At 38.9% G+C, this 15,206-nt stretch overlaps 1 protein-coding gene across 4 annotated transcripts in view; it reads left to right on the top strand.

Moving 5' to 3' along the window:
• The window catches only part of ATP2C1 (ATPase secretory pathway Ca2+ transporting 1), a 117,779-nt gene extending 113,035 nt beyond the window's left edge, over positions 1-4,744 (top strand). For 2 of the 4 annotated variants that reach the window (XM_079922660.1, XM_079922663.1), the window contains exons 26-27: positions 1,324-1,465; positions 2,728-4,744. In XM_079922660.1, coding sequence (XP_079778786.1) covers positions 1,324-1,465; positions 2,728-2,858 — 273 coding nt within the window. In that variant the 3' untranslated portion in view covers positions 2,859-4,744. The remainder of the gene's footprint in view (positions 1-1,323; positions 1,466-2,727) is intronic. The other 2 variants (XM_079922661.1, XM_079922662.1) reach the window with 1 other exon arrangement.
• The last annotated feature ends 10,462 nt before the right edge of the window (positions 4,745-15,206 follow it).

Here is a 15,206-nt window from a genome sequence, read left to right on the forward strand (position 1 = left end):
GTGTCCTAAGGGGAATGGGGCATTTGGGGAGATAAGCCTTAACTTTGGCAAGGAGATCAAAGTAAATCACAGGTGTCATCACCTGATTTTTCTTCATTTTCTTATTATCTGTAGCTATATGATAGGTTCAAGTTAACATTATCTGAGGATAGGACAAAGCTCATGGCTTGTGCTAAGATGGTATTAGCCTCATTATAGAAGCAAGTGTTGTTAGAAGTCCAGGAACAGCTTTGTGCATATTAACTTTTTCTCATTATTTCTATCAGTGTGTCAAAGCTTAGGACATTTAAAATTTTCTTTTCTTCCCATGCTTTATCTTAAGGTGGATTGCCTTCTCTCTCTCTTTTTTTGAAAATTTATTTATTTATTTATACTTGGCTGAGTTGGGTCCCCGTTGCTGCGCGTGGGCTTTCCCTAGTTGCAGCAAGTGAGGGCTACTCTCCGTTGTGGTGCGCAGGCTCCTCACCGTGGTGGCTTCTCCCGTTGCGGAACACAGGCTCTAGGCATGCAGGCTCAGTAGTTGTGGCTTGTGGGCTCTAGAGCGCAGGCTCAGTAGTTGTGGCACACGGGCCTAGTTGCTCCGCGGCATGTGGGAACCTCCTAGACCAGGGCTTGAACCCGTGTCCCCTGTGTTGGCAGGCGGATTCTTAACCACTGTGCCACCAGGGAAGCCCTGGATTTGCCTTCTCTTGATTGAAGTGCTTTGTTAGAAAATAATGGGCTAGAACCTAATGGTACTTTTTCAGAGCATGTTGTTCTTAGAAACTAGCTACATTTGAGGCCTGACTGTTCATTTCAATTTAAGAGCACCATATAAATCCTTAACTATATCTATTACCATTCACCATGCTAGAACTTTCCAAGTACAGTGAATTGCCATTAATTTAGACTAATTTTTGAAGAAGCTTTCGTATTTGGTTTTTGTTTTATGAAAGGCATTTTTACTTTTTCACTACACATGTAACTAAGTCCATTCTTCGAGAAAGGTTTTTAGATTATGTACCTTAATGAGTGATAGAAATGATTTAGGAAAATTATCATATACAAATAAAGTTTCTTATGCTTTGGAGGACTAAAAGAAGTTTCTGTGGTCTTTATGTTTTTAATAGCATCACTCTTAAAGCCCTTGATGAAGAGAAGCTGCTTTAAAATTTACCCTATTCCATTTATATTATTCCAAAATAAGAGTTAAAATTTAGAGATTCATGGTACTACTATTGTAGAATTCAGTCCAGGTTACTAAAAATTGGAGGTGAGTGTAATAATAAAGAAGTTGTTTCTGTGACCAAGGAGTAATAACTGAACTCTCTGCTCTGCCAACAGACCAAATCTGTGTTTGAGATTGGACTCTGCAGTAATAAAATGTTTTGCTACGCAGTTCTTGGATCCATCATGGGACAGTTATTAGTTATTTACTTTCCTCCACTTCAGAAAGTTTTTCAGACCGAGAGCCTAAGTATACTGGGTAAAGTATATATATAATTTATATATTATAAATGAGCTGTATTTTCTAATGCATTTGTTCTAAGAAAAATTTTCTTCTAAAAAGTGAAATAAGTGGCTTGCTTTGAAAAATGTATGTGCTCTGTTTTCTCATTTGGAAATGTTTAGGGGAGTCACTCTCCCAACTCTAGGTTTTAAACTTCTTTTGTAATTTTTTTCTTGTTAATTTTTTATAGGTTGTCACTTGTCAAAATCATATTTGGTGATTCTGAAAGATAGCAAATCAAAATGTGTTACAGAGTAATTGTAGTTTATAACTTTTTAATCTTGTATGAAGAAGAAATTAGACTTAAGCTCACTGAAAACCAAATGGCTCTTCTTTAAAATTACCATTTTGATTGTTAAACTAATATTTTCCTATTCTTACTTGCTAATTTGCACATTCTTATTTTATGAAATAACAGCACTAATAGCAGAGAGTTTCATTAAGCTGATGTGAAGACAGTCATTATTATTTCACAGACTGTGCATTAAATGCATCACCATACAGTACATTTAAAAGTTAATCTTCCTATGTAAGTGTGAGAACGGACGCATTTTATGATAATGCTAGTTCTAATTCTTGGGTTTTTAAAGGTAATTTGGATATTTATGAATCACTGTATTTTTTGCTGTAAGTTAAAGTTTACCTTAGAGTTGAACTAGTTTAATTTCAAGATTTTAATTTCATATTCATATTCCTTCCTCTTTAAAAAAAAATGGAGTTTTAAGGAGACAGGTGCAGTTGTTTGAAGCAGTAAATAAGAACGAGATAGTGTGGATACCATTGTAAAGATATGGTCTTTAAACAGTGACTTTCAAGTGGAATAAGATGCAGATTTCTAAGTAATCTTCAGATAGACATTTAAAAAATCAAATTAGTCACCACTGCTTGAAGAGCCTTTAAAAAAGGCTGTGTGATCTATTAAATAGAAAACTCCTCTAGTGTTGCTGTTGTTAAAGGTTGTGGTTCTCGGTTATGGTTCAGGGGAAGCAGTCAGAGGACTTGAGTTCTAGTTCTCTGGCTGCTGCCTGTCCTAGCTGTGTGACTTAGATAAGTCATTTAGTACCTTTGAGCCTTACTTCCCTTATTTTTAAACTGAGGCCGATTGTGGCTACTTTGTGGAATTGTTGAGAAATAATGTATTTTAAAGGCTGTGGTAAAATGCTAGAAAAACATAAGTCATTAAGCTCTGCAACTGTAAGTTTAAAGAATTGTAAAACCCAACTTACTTTCTCTTGCAGATTTGCTCTTTCTTCTGGGTCTCACCTCGTCAGTGTGCATAGTGTCAGAAATTATCAAGAAGGTTGAAAGGAGCAGGGAGAAGATCCAGAAGCCTGTTAGCTCGACATCGTCGTCTTTTCTTGAAGTATGATGCATATTGCATTCTTTTATTTGCAAACTAGGAATTGCAGTCTGAGGATCATTTAGAAGGGCAAGTTCAAGAGGATAATGAAGATTTGAGAACTTTTGAACTTTTTATTGACTAAAAATGAGTGTTGAAGACTTGATTTGAGACTTTAACCTGCTGACAGTCCCAAATGAAATTATGCAACTTTGATAACATATTCCTTGATTTAAATTGGCTTTTGCGATTGAGTGGAACTTCGTAAAGTGTATGGGCAGTTATTTAATTTAAAAAACAGGCAAAACCTGAACCACCTTCTGCACTTAAAGAGGTCTAACAGTTCAAATACACAATCTATCCTAGATAAATATGATTTTTTTTTAATTTTTAAATATTGTACTATTTATGGTGGTGGGGCTTTCTTACTAATACACAAATAAATTTAATCATTTCAAAGGCATTCTGTTTGGTTTAGAAGTTGATTCACAGGAGTGCCATATTTCAGCTACTGTATTTCCTTTTCCTGCAGTGTAAGCAGCTCAGCTACCTTGTGTTACCATTTTTGTTATCTCAAGTTTTTTTGCACAGGATGTGACCACTGTCAGATCACTGTTCTTTTCTTTCTTTTTGTGATTGAAAAGCTTATACTGCAATTTGAAGTAAATGTTTGCTTTTCTTAGTAAGTGTAAATGGTTGCCTTTTCTTTTTCTTCTTCTTTTGGTTTTTGGTATGAGTCTTTGGTCTAGCACAGTTAATACAGGGCTGTGGAGTGGCATTCTAGGTAGGGTAGCCATGTCTGTAATTAACACTTAGTCATGGAGTCAAAAAAATTTAAGACTGGTTGGGCTGATATTTATAGCAGGTGATGTTAATGTGTTATGCCTTCTTTTAGAGTTAAATATCAATACATACTTTGTCAAGCAGCACCTTGACAAAGTCATCTCCTAAATATAAATCTAAGTACCTCACCTGAATATCTGAATTTTATTACTTTTTAGTATCTTTTTATGTGTACTTAAAAAAATCTTTCTTATGAAGTATAGAGTGGTAAACTTAAAGAATAAAAAAGCCCCAAACCTAAACAGATGGTTTATGAAGCAGAGTTTAAGTGGAAGATTCTGTGCTGACCTTTACTCTTTGTGTATCTACAGCTTTTGGGCTTAGGTTGCAGCACAGCCTGGAGGCTGCCCCTCTCCTGCTTCCACCATTGTCCTCTGCCTTGTTCTGCTTCACTGGGCGTGCTAGAGAAATAGATAGATTTGCTCTTGGAATGCCATCAGTTTTTGTAATAGCTGGATGAGGTATAGGTAATTTGTTTTGAGTGTGTGGCAAATTTGGGCCAGAAATTCAAAATTAGAAATACATTTTCCTGTTGAATATTTCTCTCTGAAACAGAAACGGGTCTCAAATTCTTCCATGTTTAATTCTTCCTGAAGTTATTGAATTTTGCATTTTATAATTAATTTTTTAAACTGTCAGGATAAATCGCTCTCTAGTTTTTACCACCAATATTAAACTGCACTGTTAGCACTGAAGTACTGTTGTTAACGATAGGAAAGATACGTATTCTTTGAGTCTTGTTACTGAAACAGTTTAATATAAGGACCTGAGATATCTGCAGTTTATTCTGCTTTACTCTTTAAGGCTAGATAGTCCAATGTACATGGAAACCATTGTCTAATCAACTTTATCTTTAATGATGGTGATGTATCATATCTAAGTTTTGTAATGAGTTTTCTTCTCTGTTACAAGGACTTGAAATATGAAGTGCACGTCAATCTTTTGCTTTGCATTTTAGGTTCAGAGTATGACTCATATGAAATAAATGTGCCTATCGTATTGTTCAGATTTTAAACCTTCCCCCAGAATGATTTATTTTCATAAGTTAATGTTCTTCCAGTTGGGACTGTTCACATTAAAATCATATGGATATTGAAGATAGAGAAATTAGGCAGTACTCACAGTACATTGAATCTGTGATTTAAAAAGAAGTGAAATGTACGGTTCAGATATACTACATCTGTATAACAGATTTCCCATAGTAAAACAACAAATTAGGGTCTGTGTGTGTAGTTTACATAGCATATTATCAGAATTAGCATGGATAAATCAAATGCACTGGTATCTAAATTTAAAATTTTTCCCCATTTCCTGGCCCTGGGGCTTGCTAGAGTCCCTAACAACACTAACTTATGTGATTTTTTCCCTGTTAGACTACCTCATGAAGTTTTTTGACTTCAAAGTGATTAAATATCAGGGAAGAAAAGGAGCTTTAATTCACCAACTAGGTAGATAATCCTCAAATGATTCATACTGGCAGCAGAGGAACAAGGCTTAGCATGTTCTCTCAGATTTTTGCTGGGCATTTCATGACCCAGAAATGGAACAGCCTGAAACCAGGCAACCTAAAAATCCTACCCCCTCAGGACACAGACTTCATTAAATAGCTGTAACCACACCCACAAGGATAAAACACATTTTTTACCTTTCATACCCATGCAAAGTACATCTTTTACATTGGTAATCTTTGTGAAGTCATTTCAAGTTTTGATCTCTTTCATATAGTACCTAAGTAAAGTGAGCACTGGCCGTATAACAGCTTCTCAGTGAAATGAATTGGTGGCAAACAATAAATATAAGATCTAAGAACCTTAATTAACTTTACCTTGCTTTCTGCCTCTGTCACTTGGCAATTCGTGCATTTTACTTCTACGTTTGACTCACTCAATTTAAATGGATGAATTAATTATCATTTCAGTAAACTCTTCTTTAGTACCTAGAATGTACTAGGAATAGAAAGGTGGTGGCATCCCTGCCCTTCAAGAGCTCATGGACTGTGTGTTAGCTGAGGATGTAACTGTTAACAGGCTGTCTGTTGAAAGTTAGTAGTGGTCTTTGCACATTTATTTTAAAAATACACATACAGTAAAATGAGTCCAGCACACATTTTACTGGAAGTTTCCCTTAAGGTTGGCATTTGGAAATCTTTGAAATGCCTTTTTAGAGTAAGCTGCAATCCAAACAGTAGCTGATTTGCATACTATAACACGGTGTGGATAAATGTTAATCCTAACTGGTATGTGACTAGACAGATTATCCTGATAATTAAGCTTCCTTGAGATCAGTTAGCACTTGGTATGACTTAACTTTTGTTGGGTTTGGGGGTTTGGTTTTCAGAGTTAGTTATTGTTAATAATGGATAGTGGTTAACCAATCCTTGATATTAATGTAGGTATAATAGTCTGCAAATATTTTGGTAGGTTTAGATTTGGGAAGTTCTCAGTCTTAACTCTGGAAACCAAAGTGAAATATATGTGGTACAGTGGTAAGTGCTGCCCCAAGTGCTGCAGTAGCCAAAGGAGAGAAATAACTTCATAGGAGGAGGTTGTCAAATTTCCTAGAACTAGTGGCATCCGAATCAAGCCTTAAGTTGAGAATCTCCAGCCGAGAACAGCAGGATATTGTAACCAAATGGCATAGCCTCTGCAGAGGTGTTGGTGGGGTCTGGAAGGAACAGGTGAAAACCACAGGAGTCTGGGGCTAGGGCAAGGAGAGTATATATAATGTGAGGGCTGGACAGATAGGCAGGAGGAGCCTAGTGGTGAAGGTAAAGACATTTAGCTTGTAGCCTGCTGTAGGATTTCAAGACTGTGATAAGAGTTTGGATTTTTGTCTTGTAACATGCTGATGGAAGCTCAGAGGGTGGACTGTAAAGACAAAACAGAGAGACTGATTAGAGAATTGTAGAAGCTTAAGAGGTAGAGGGACTGAGTTGTGGCAGTTAGTATGGAGGGAAAAACATGGGATTTCTGCCTTCTAAGAGAGAGCATTGACATGACCCGATGGGAGGAGAGGAAGATACTGCAGCTTCTGGCTTTCTGGCTTGGCTACTAGAGCTGTTGGGAGAATTACCAGAGCCAAGCAGCTTTTAGTGGGACACAGGTCAATTTGAAGTGTGAAGTTTGTGATGTCCTTTCCCAGTGGATATGTTGGATGAGGTTTCTAGCACAGAATGAATTAAAGCCATGGCTGACTCATTATGAGGTAGTAAGAAAATATTAATAATTTCTTGTTACAAGCATCGATTTTTTTTTATTTTTGATAAAAGTAAACCAATAAATGAATGTAAACTCAGCTTTGACAGAGTAAGATTTTTTTTAAGTAATTTCTTTAGTATAGTTATTAAGAATTTATGGTAGGCAAGTAGAAAACAATGTTGTTTTTCTTTTTTGTTTCCGTTTTACTCATAATTCTTCCTTGGATCTTTCTAGCCTCATATCTCACACATGATGTTCCAACACAATCCACTTACTGGTGTTTTTGGACAGTATTCCTTCAACTTGAAATACTTTTTCCTCTGTTTCAATTTAAGAATCAGAGTTTTTACCTGTTCTTCAAAGTCCAGCTGAAGAGCCAACCAGGATGGCCTTTCCAGGTAGCTCTAAAGGTGCATGTGTCTGTGTGTGTGTGTGGTGCAGTTTCTTGTAAATACTGTTAAGAAGAAATGCAGCCGTAAGTTTGGGCATAAAATTGTGGGACTTTATTTCTTAGAAAGCATTAAAATTTTAAGTCCAAGCCATGTAAGTGATACATCTGGACAGGAAATTTGCTATAATCTTTTCATTCAGAATAAGTTGAGGTGGTGAAATTTGGGTAGGAAAAGTATTTTGAGGCTTTAGTTTTGATCCTTTGCAAGTTCTTCTCTATCTAGACCTGCCAGCATTCCCGTGTACATGTGAGTGTGGGGCCTTCCTCAGTCTGCTCTGCTCCAGGTAGGCAGTGTTTCCTGTGCAGATCACGGGGCCTACCCGGCTCTGCCGTTCCACTCCCTTTGTGTTCAAGTCTAGCCAGATTGACAGACACCCTGGCAAAGGCCCCATGTCTGCAGTGGCCCCATGGCTGTCGGCCTGGCTGAACTGCCTTCATGCATCAGTCCAGGTCACATCAGTATTTCTTCAGCAGTAATTGCACTGCTCTACTTAGGTAAGGGTAGAAACCAACTCTCACAGTATTAAGAGCACACAGTGCCAGAAATTGGGCACACTGTTCTACATGACCATAGAGGTCCATTTTTGTTTTCTGAGTGTTTCCAGTTTTTGAACTCAAAAATATGCCTTTGATACAGGTGTTTTTTTTTTTTTTAATACCAATTCACTCAACTGTATTAAAAGCAATTTTCTATTAAGGCTTTTCCTGTGATAAGTATAGTTAGAAGTGACAGTTTGGTGTCATCTATGGTCATAAATAAAATACCATAATGCTTTGACCATTTACTGTTTTTTCATCAGGTCTGCATCTTAAAAGCCAATATGAAACAACTTGTGAGTCTCACAAAATACTGTCTTTGAGCAGTATATAGCAGGCCCCAAACAGATGGCAGAAAAATGTATGCTTGATAGGAAAAACATGAAAAACTTTATATTTAAGCATGTTAGATCGATTTTAGGGAGTTAATAAATGAGTATGTCTTCATGGTCCTTTCTCATATTCATCCATATAGTTGCATAATAAGATTGCATTAGAATTTATAAGCATCTTTCTTCATGGAACAGGTCTAGATAGCCCATGAATTAGTTGGAGGTGTTACAAGTTAGGGAAACAGCTTATTTTAATACCTTCCTAACTTACCCATGTGGGGCTGTTGATTTAGTTTTGAGGATGACAGACTACTGCCCACAAGTTTTATTGGAACACAGGTATGCACATGCACTTCCATATTGTTACCACTGTATTCATGCTGGGGTTTTACAGAAAAAAGTTGCCTACTCATAGATATTCACAAAGAGCAAAATAGGCCTATGCATTGCATTCAGTGGACCAGAAAGGAAGTGGCATCGATTTTCTCTACCGTCCAGTCTCTCTGGGATGGTTATTCTCTCTGGGATGGATGCCACTGATACCAGATTGGCTGTCAAAGACTCAGTCTGTTCTCAGAACGTCATCAACAGGAAGGACATGCCAGCTGTTGTCTGTCCCACCTCATCACCAAGGCTCCCTCTTCCTACAGTGGGTGAGGTGTTCTGATCTGTTGTCCCATCTGAGTTGTGCTCAACACACACACACCACACACACAACTTGCCTAAGTTTCTACTGCAGAGTCTGCTCTTCTCTGATCCACCTGCCCCTCCCACCCCCTTGGATCGACAGGAGAAGTGGGGGCTTCCCTCTCATCAGTTGCTTTTTCCTAACACACAGAAACGGGTGTCATCGTTTGTGCAGGCTTACTATCAGTCCAGTCTTAGGGAAGAACAGAACCTTCTAAACCAAAACATATTTGCACAGTCTTTATATTTCTAAGGTAAAGTTATGACAGTATTTCTTAGTGAATTCTCCTTGGCTGTCCAACCTATCAAAATAGCTTTACAGAATGAATTATGGTTATTATACATAATAGGGTCAGTTTCTTTGTTTAAAACAAAAACAGACACAACTTGCATAAATCTGGGAGCTTGAAGGGCTACAGTGCTTTGTGATTGGGAACTTGGATTTGTGGATGTCACCATTCCCAGATTTCAATACCAAAGGCCCCCTGCCCACCATTTTTACCTCGTTTTCCTTAGTTTTGGGGGGCAAGACAAGGGAACCTCAGAAGATTGCTCTCTTGATGCCATCCTTCCTAGAGTCCTCAACTATATAAACATTTCTGATTATAACAGTACAACATACTCATTGGAGATATTTGTAAACAGAGGAATAGAAGAGGAAAACATTTCATAATCTCAACACCCAAAGACTAATCTAGGCTCCAGACATATATCCAGCTGCCTAGCAGCTAATTTCTCAACACTTAAGCACCTAAAAGCTGTGTTTAACATATCCCCAACAGAACCCCCTGGTTCCCTCATTTCCCCGCTACACCCCATCCTACACAAATGAATGACAACTCAATAGGAAATCTGAAAACAGGGTTCTTTCTAGTCTTTTAATGAAAGCATAAAATGCTGTTTTTAGCAATTTTAGCAATAATTTGTAGTGTTTCTCATTGGTATGTTTATAAACCCTATTTTTTTTAAGAGTAATGTTAATATGTATTTACTCAAAGGCTTCCACGTCAGAGCAAGTTCACCTTAATAGGTAGATTAATCCACATCCTCCATTATGAAGTAGAGCTCATTACTGTGTATCCATGACAGCAAGCATTGAGACTGAAGAGTAGACTTGTATTTCCTGTCAACATCCTTTGATTTATTCCATTACGAGGAAGACACATGAACCAGACACAGGAAGATATGGGGGGAATGATGGCTGGATACACACATGGCCGTTTTTCAAGAAGAACCAGCACTTCAGTTAATCCTCCAAGAAGCGCTAATTATATGTATCAACACACCTGGAAAGTTTTTCTAATCTTGTATGCTAGCTCATGCGATGGTATTGGGTTGGCCAAAAAGTTCGGGGCCAACCCAATGTTTTCACAGAGTCAAATGATTCAGTCTCATAAAGTATCAAAAACCCAGTATTGAAATATTCTGATTGTTTCATTTTGTTTTTTGCAAAAATATTCCTAGATATTCCTTGATCCTCATGACAGTGGGTTACATTGTACACAGAAATCTCCAAGTATCTCCTAAAGTGATAATGAGAAAATTTCTTAAAATATGTATGATTTAGCTGTTTTAACCAAAGATTTAGCTTTATTAACCAAATACCTAAAATGTTACCTATTACTAGTTAGGACTAAAAGTGATTGCATGTGGGGGAATTCCCTGGCAGTCCAGTGGTTAGGACTCAGCACTTTTACTGTTGTGACCTGGGTTCAGTCCCTGGTTGGGGAACTAAGATCCCGCAAGCTGCACAGCAAGGCCAAAAAAAAAAAAGGTGATTGCATGTGCACTGCAACATGTTCATGTGAAATTTCTCTCCCCGAACACTGAATCCAGTGAAACTAGCTGGAACACTTCTCCATGTATTACCTCTTCATTTCTTTCTCCCATTATAACAGACTGGTATGCTTCCTGAGGGAAGTCCATGCCTTTGAAGTTTAAAACGTTCTTCCTCAGCATGAAGTTCTCATCTTAGAATTTTTACAGCTGGATGGGCTTCAATTTTTTTTTTCTTTGCGGTACGCGGGCCTCTACTGTTGTGGCCTCTCTCGTTGCGGAGCATAAGCTCCGGACGCACAGGCTCAGCCGCCATGGCTCACGGGCCCAGCCGCTCCGCAGCATGTGGGATCTTCCCGGACCGGGGCACGAACCTGCGTCCCCTGCATCGGCAGGCAGACTCTCAACCATGCGCCACCAGGGAAGCCCACGGGCTTCGATTTTAGCATTATTTAGACCTGGAAAGAAATGCCAGAGCAACGTATCCTGTATGGTTCAGAAAGCTGTTGCTTCAAGTGGAGAGGCATCTTTTTAATATATCTGTCCAAAAGAAATAGTATTTCATTTTAAAGTGATGACAAATACAGAAGCATTTCTAGCTGCCTTGACTGAAATGCACCAATGAAAGACATTATGAGATAAATACCGAGTTCCCCACAAATACTGCCCTAAGAATACAAGGTCACTATCTCTGGAGTGGAAGTTTGTCCTCTTACAGAAGTGGAATTCTTTCTCCTGGTCTTCGGAGTGACTGCTTGCTGGATGCTGCTTGGGTTCATGGTGTGCCAACCAGCCAGATAGCATGTGCTAGAAAGCAGTGCCCAGTGAACTCTGGAAACCTCACTACTGGGGAGACCGTGTTTGGTTTCCTTAGGGTTATGGGGTAGGGCCAGGATATAACCCGTGCAGCTGCAGGAAGAGGTTAATACCTGCTCTTAATTTTCTCCTGTCTCTAAACATATCCCAAACTCTTTCAAATTGGGTTTAAAAACACTACAGAAAATTCCTTGATAACAAGAAAAAAGGACAAGAGGGGCAGAGTGCTCACACAGGGCTAGTTCCTTCTGGTCTTTATTGTTTCCTGAGGTTGAGCTTGGCTGCCTGTTCACACTTCTCCGCTTTTCAGTGTGGCTTCAGCCTGGCAACTCTGCTAAAGCTGCTTTAAAGTTCTCACATTCTTGCCTTTCTCATCTCAGCCATATTTAATAGTGTTGACCTGCTTTGCCTCTGCAAAATTCTGCCATGAGCTCTGGCAGCCACTGGTCTCATGGTGCCTTATGTTTCTGCCCAGCACCCTCACTTCTCCCAGATCCCTTGCTTTGCTCTTGGGCTCATGTGTGGATGTAACAACGACTGTCATTTATGGCATGTTTTTAGTGCCAGCGACTGTTCTGAGTAACTTAAAATACATGTCATTTTATCCTTAGACAACAGCTTGAATTATTCTGATCCCTATTTTACAGATAGGGTAACTGAGGCATAGTCACTGATTCATTTATTTTATTTATTTTTATTTTATTTATTTTATGCAGGAGGAAAAGGTAATTGTAAGATCTTTCTAGCTATAAAGGTCTTTATCTTCTAAAACTGTAATTAATTTGAATTAGAAATCCAAATGCGAATACTGAAATTAATTTGAATTCTTTTTTGTCATAATTATTATGAAAGGCCTTTAGAATTTATATTTATAGGATATACATATTCAACTTTCCAGGTCCAGGTATCTCAAAAAGGACTTGTACAAATAAAAGTTTAATCACAGCCTAACACAGAAGATTACATTATAGTGTTCTTCTCTCTCCAACTTTATTCCTAAAATTTATTGGTCTTCGGTGTCCAGAGTTCTTTTTGTTACTTAAATTGCTAATTGAAGACTTAACATCCCCAAAGACTCAGGTGAGATTTCATTAGCTAGAACTGAATCAGAAAGAACAAGGTTTAAAGACTTGATTAGAAAATGAAACAGGTTTTCAAAGTTGGGATGTTCTACACATGTGCTCCTACTGCCTCCTGTACCTCATCCCAATCACATCCCTTTCTCTTAAAGCCAAGCTCAAAAGCCATGTCCGAGAATCCTCTGATTTAGCCTCGTCATCCTTGGGACTGCTGTCTCCTGATTATATAGCCTTCAGTCTGCAGTTTGCCATTTGCACCTGACCGATTGCATCATAAAATGTTCTCTCATTATTTCATTGTTTTACCTCCCCAAACAGCTTACACAAGCATGACTTTTGGGGGTTGGGTACTGTGTCCTGTTTCTTTGGTAAACCCCCTCAGATGTCTTGTGGAGTGCTTGCAACCTCTCGCTTAATATATACAGGAGAAGATATATACTGCGGTAGGTAACTTTACTGAATTCTCAGAGAGTAAGAGTTAATGGACATTCGATTTTAACTCCTTTACTGCAAAGCTGGGTAGTTTCAAGTGAATGGCCCTGCCCGATTCCAACAGTTAGAGAAAGGAACCTGTTTTCTTATGACTACTGAATGAAGGCCCCTTGGTTTGAAAAATTCCTGTTAATGAAAGAAAAAGGTGAATGATATAATTCAGTTGACTTTAAATTCTATAGCCCTACACTCTTCAGTTTGGTGCCTATCAAACGAGTCACTTGGCAAAGTGGAACTGGGAAGGAATAGTGTTTCATGCAAGGCTGGTGATTTTTTTTTTAATAAGTATATTCTTTTAAAAAAGATAAATTTATTTATTTATTTTTGGGTGTGTTGGGTCTTCATTTCTGTGAGAGGGCTTTTTGTAGTTGCGGCGAGCCAGGACCACTCTTCATCGCGGTGCGCAGGCCTGTCACTGTCGCGGCCTCTCTTGTTGCGGAGCACAAGCTCCAGATGCTCAGGCTTAATAGTTGTGACTCACGGGCCTAGCTGCTCCGCGGCATGTGGGATCTTCCCAGACCAGGGCTCGAACCCGTGTCCCCTGCATCGGCAGGTGGACTCTGAACCACTGCGCCACCAGGGAAGCCCAAGGTTGGTGATTTTATAAAGCAGTGTGGATGAGCCAGGAAATAGGACACTCATACTGGTATAATTTCCAGATTGGCCCCCAGCTCCAGGAATCAATGAAGACAATTTTGATACAAAGATCTTACATGCTTATAGTCCCCATTAGATCCGTTATTTGCTGGAAAAATACGTGTCTTCTCAAAAATCGATGCATATGACTGCTCTTTTCTTGATTCTTTTGGGAATAACGATCTCTTTAGAGACGAGAACAACCTTACTGTGAAGCCCCATGCACTCTTAAACAAAAATTTTCTTATTTCAAAAACTCTTATATGAAACAGAAGCCAGTCTTTTAGGCTTGAAAACTTTAGGAGCCTGTGAGATTTTGTTTTTGTCTTTTGTAAAGGCTAAAGCCAGTTAGCCCTTGGGAGGTTTGGGCTTAGTATGGTATGGTACCTCTAGGAAAGTGCAGAGAGTTGCTTACCAGATGTTAATTACTGAACACAGGCCTGCTCAAAAAATAGCTGAAAACCACATTTAGCGCTGATGGAATGTATCAGTGAGAGAGAAGAAAGGAGGAACACAATTTGTATGAATACATAAAAAAATGAAGGTTGGAGTGTACTTTCAGATCTTCATATGTTGCCCAAATATATTCATTCCACTTGCCTTTCTATTTTCAAGTTCTTTATTTGGAACTGGCCGTGCCCTCACAGTTCTGTAACAGGTGTTTGTAATGTTAGTAGCCTCAGTGTGTTCCAGAGCAGTGCCTTTCAAAGTCTTGACTGCAGTCCACAGTAAGAAATAACACTTTGCACAACCATCTAAGCTATGAAATGCATATCTGATATATTCCATTTAAAAATGCTGGTTATGACATCAAATTAATTGCACATCCCATTAATTGGATGCTGTTTCTTCTTTTGTTGGGACCATTACAGCTTCAATTTCTTTTCTAAAAACTGGAGCACATAGGGCTTCCCTGGTGGTGCAGTGGTTAAGAATCCATCTGCCAATGCAGGGGACACGGGTTCGAGCCCTGGTCTGGGAAGATCCCACATTCCACGGAGCAACTACGCCTGTGCGCCACAACTACCGAGCCTGTGCTCTGGAGCCCGTGAGCCACAACTACTGAAGCCCATGCACCTAGAGCCAGTGCTCCACAACCAGAGAAGTCACCACGATAAGAAGCCCGCGTACCACAACGAAGAGTAGCCCCCGCTCACTGCAACTAGAGAGCGCCCGCGTGCAGCAATGAAGACCCAACACAGCCCAAAATGAATAAACTAAAAAAAATAAATAAATAAAAGAAATTAAAAATAAGTAAAATAAAAACTGAAGCACATCTAAAATGCTCATCAGCCCTGCCATGGGCTCTTTGACAAAGTACTTAAAGGTCTCCTTTTCTGTCTGGCTTCCTCACGTCTATCTTCTGGGGCCCAGACCTTTCATAGTAAAGGATGAAGAGGAGATAGTTGTAAAAAAGTTGTGTTAAATGATGATAACCCAGCTTCAGCTTATAGGAAGTAAATGATGTAGGACTTCTGTTCTTTCTGAAAACATAGCTTGGCTGAGTTGCCACAATTTGAAGGTTATAGACT

This window comes from Stenella coeruleoalba (assembly GCF_951394435.1).
Source record: "Stenella coeruleoalba genome assembly, chromosome: 5".
NCBI classification, from domain to species: domain Eukaryota; kingdom Metazoa; phylum Chordata; class Mammalia; order Artiodactyla; family Delphinidae; genus Stenella; species Stenella coeruleoalba.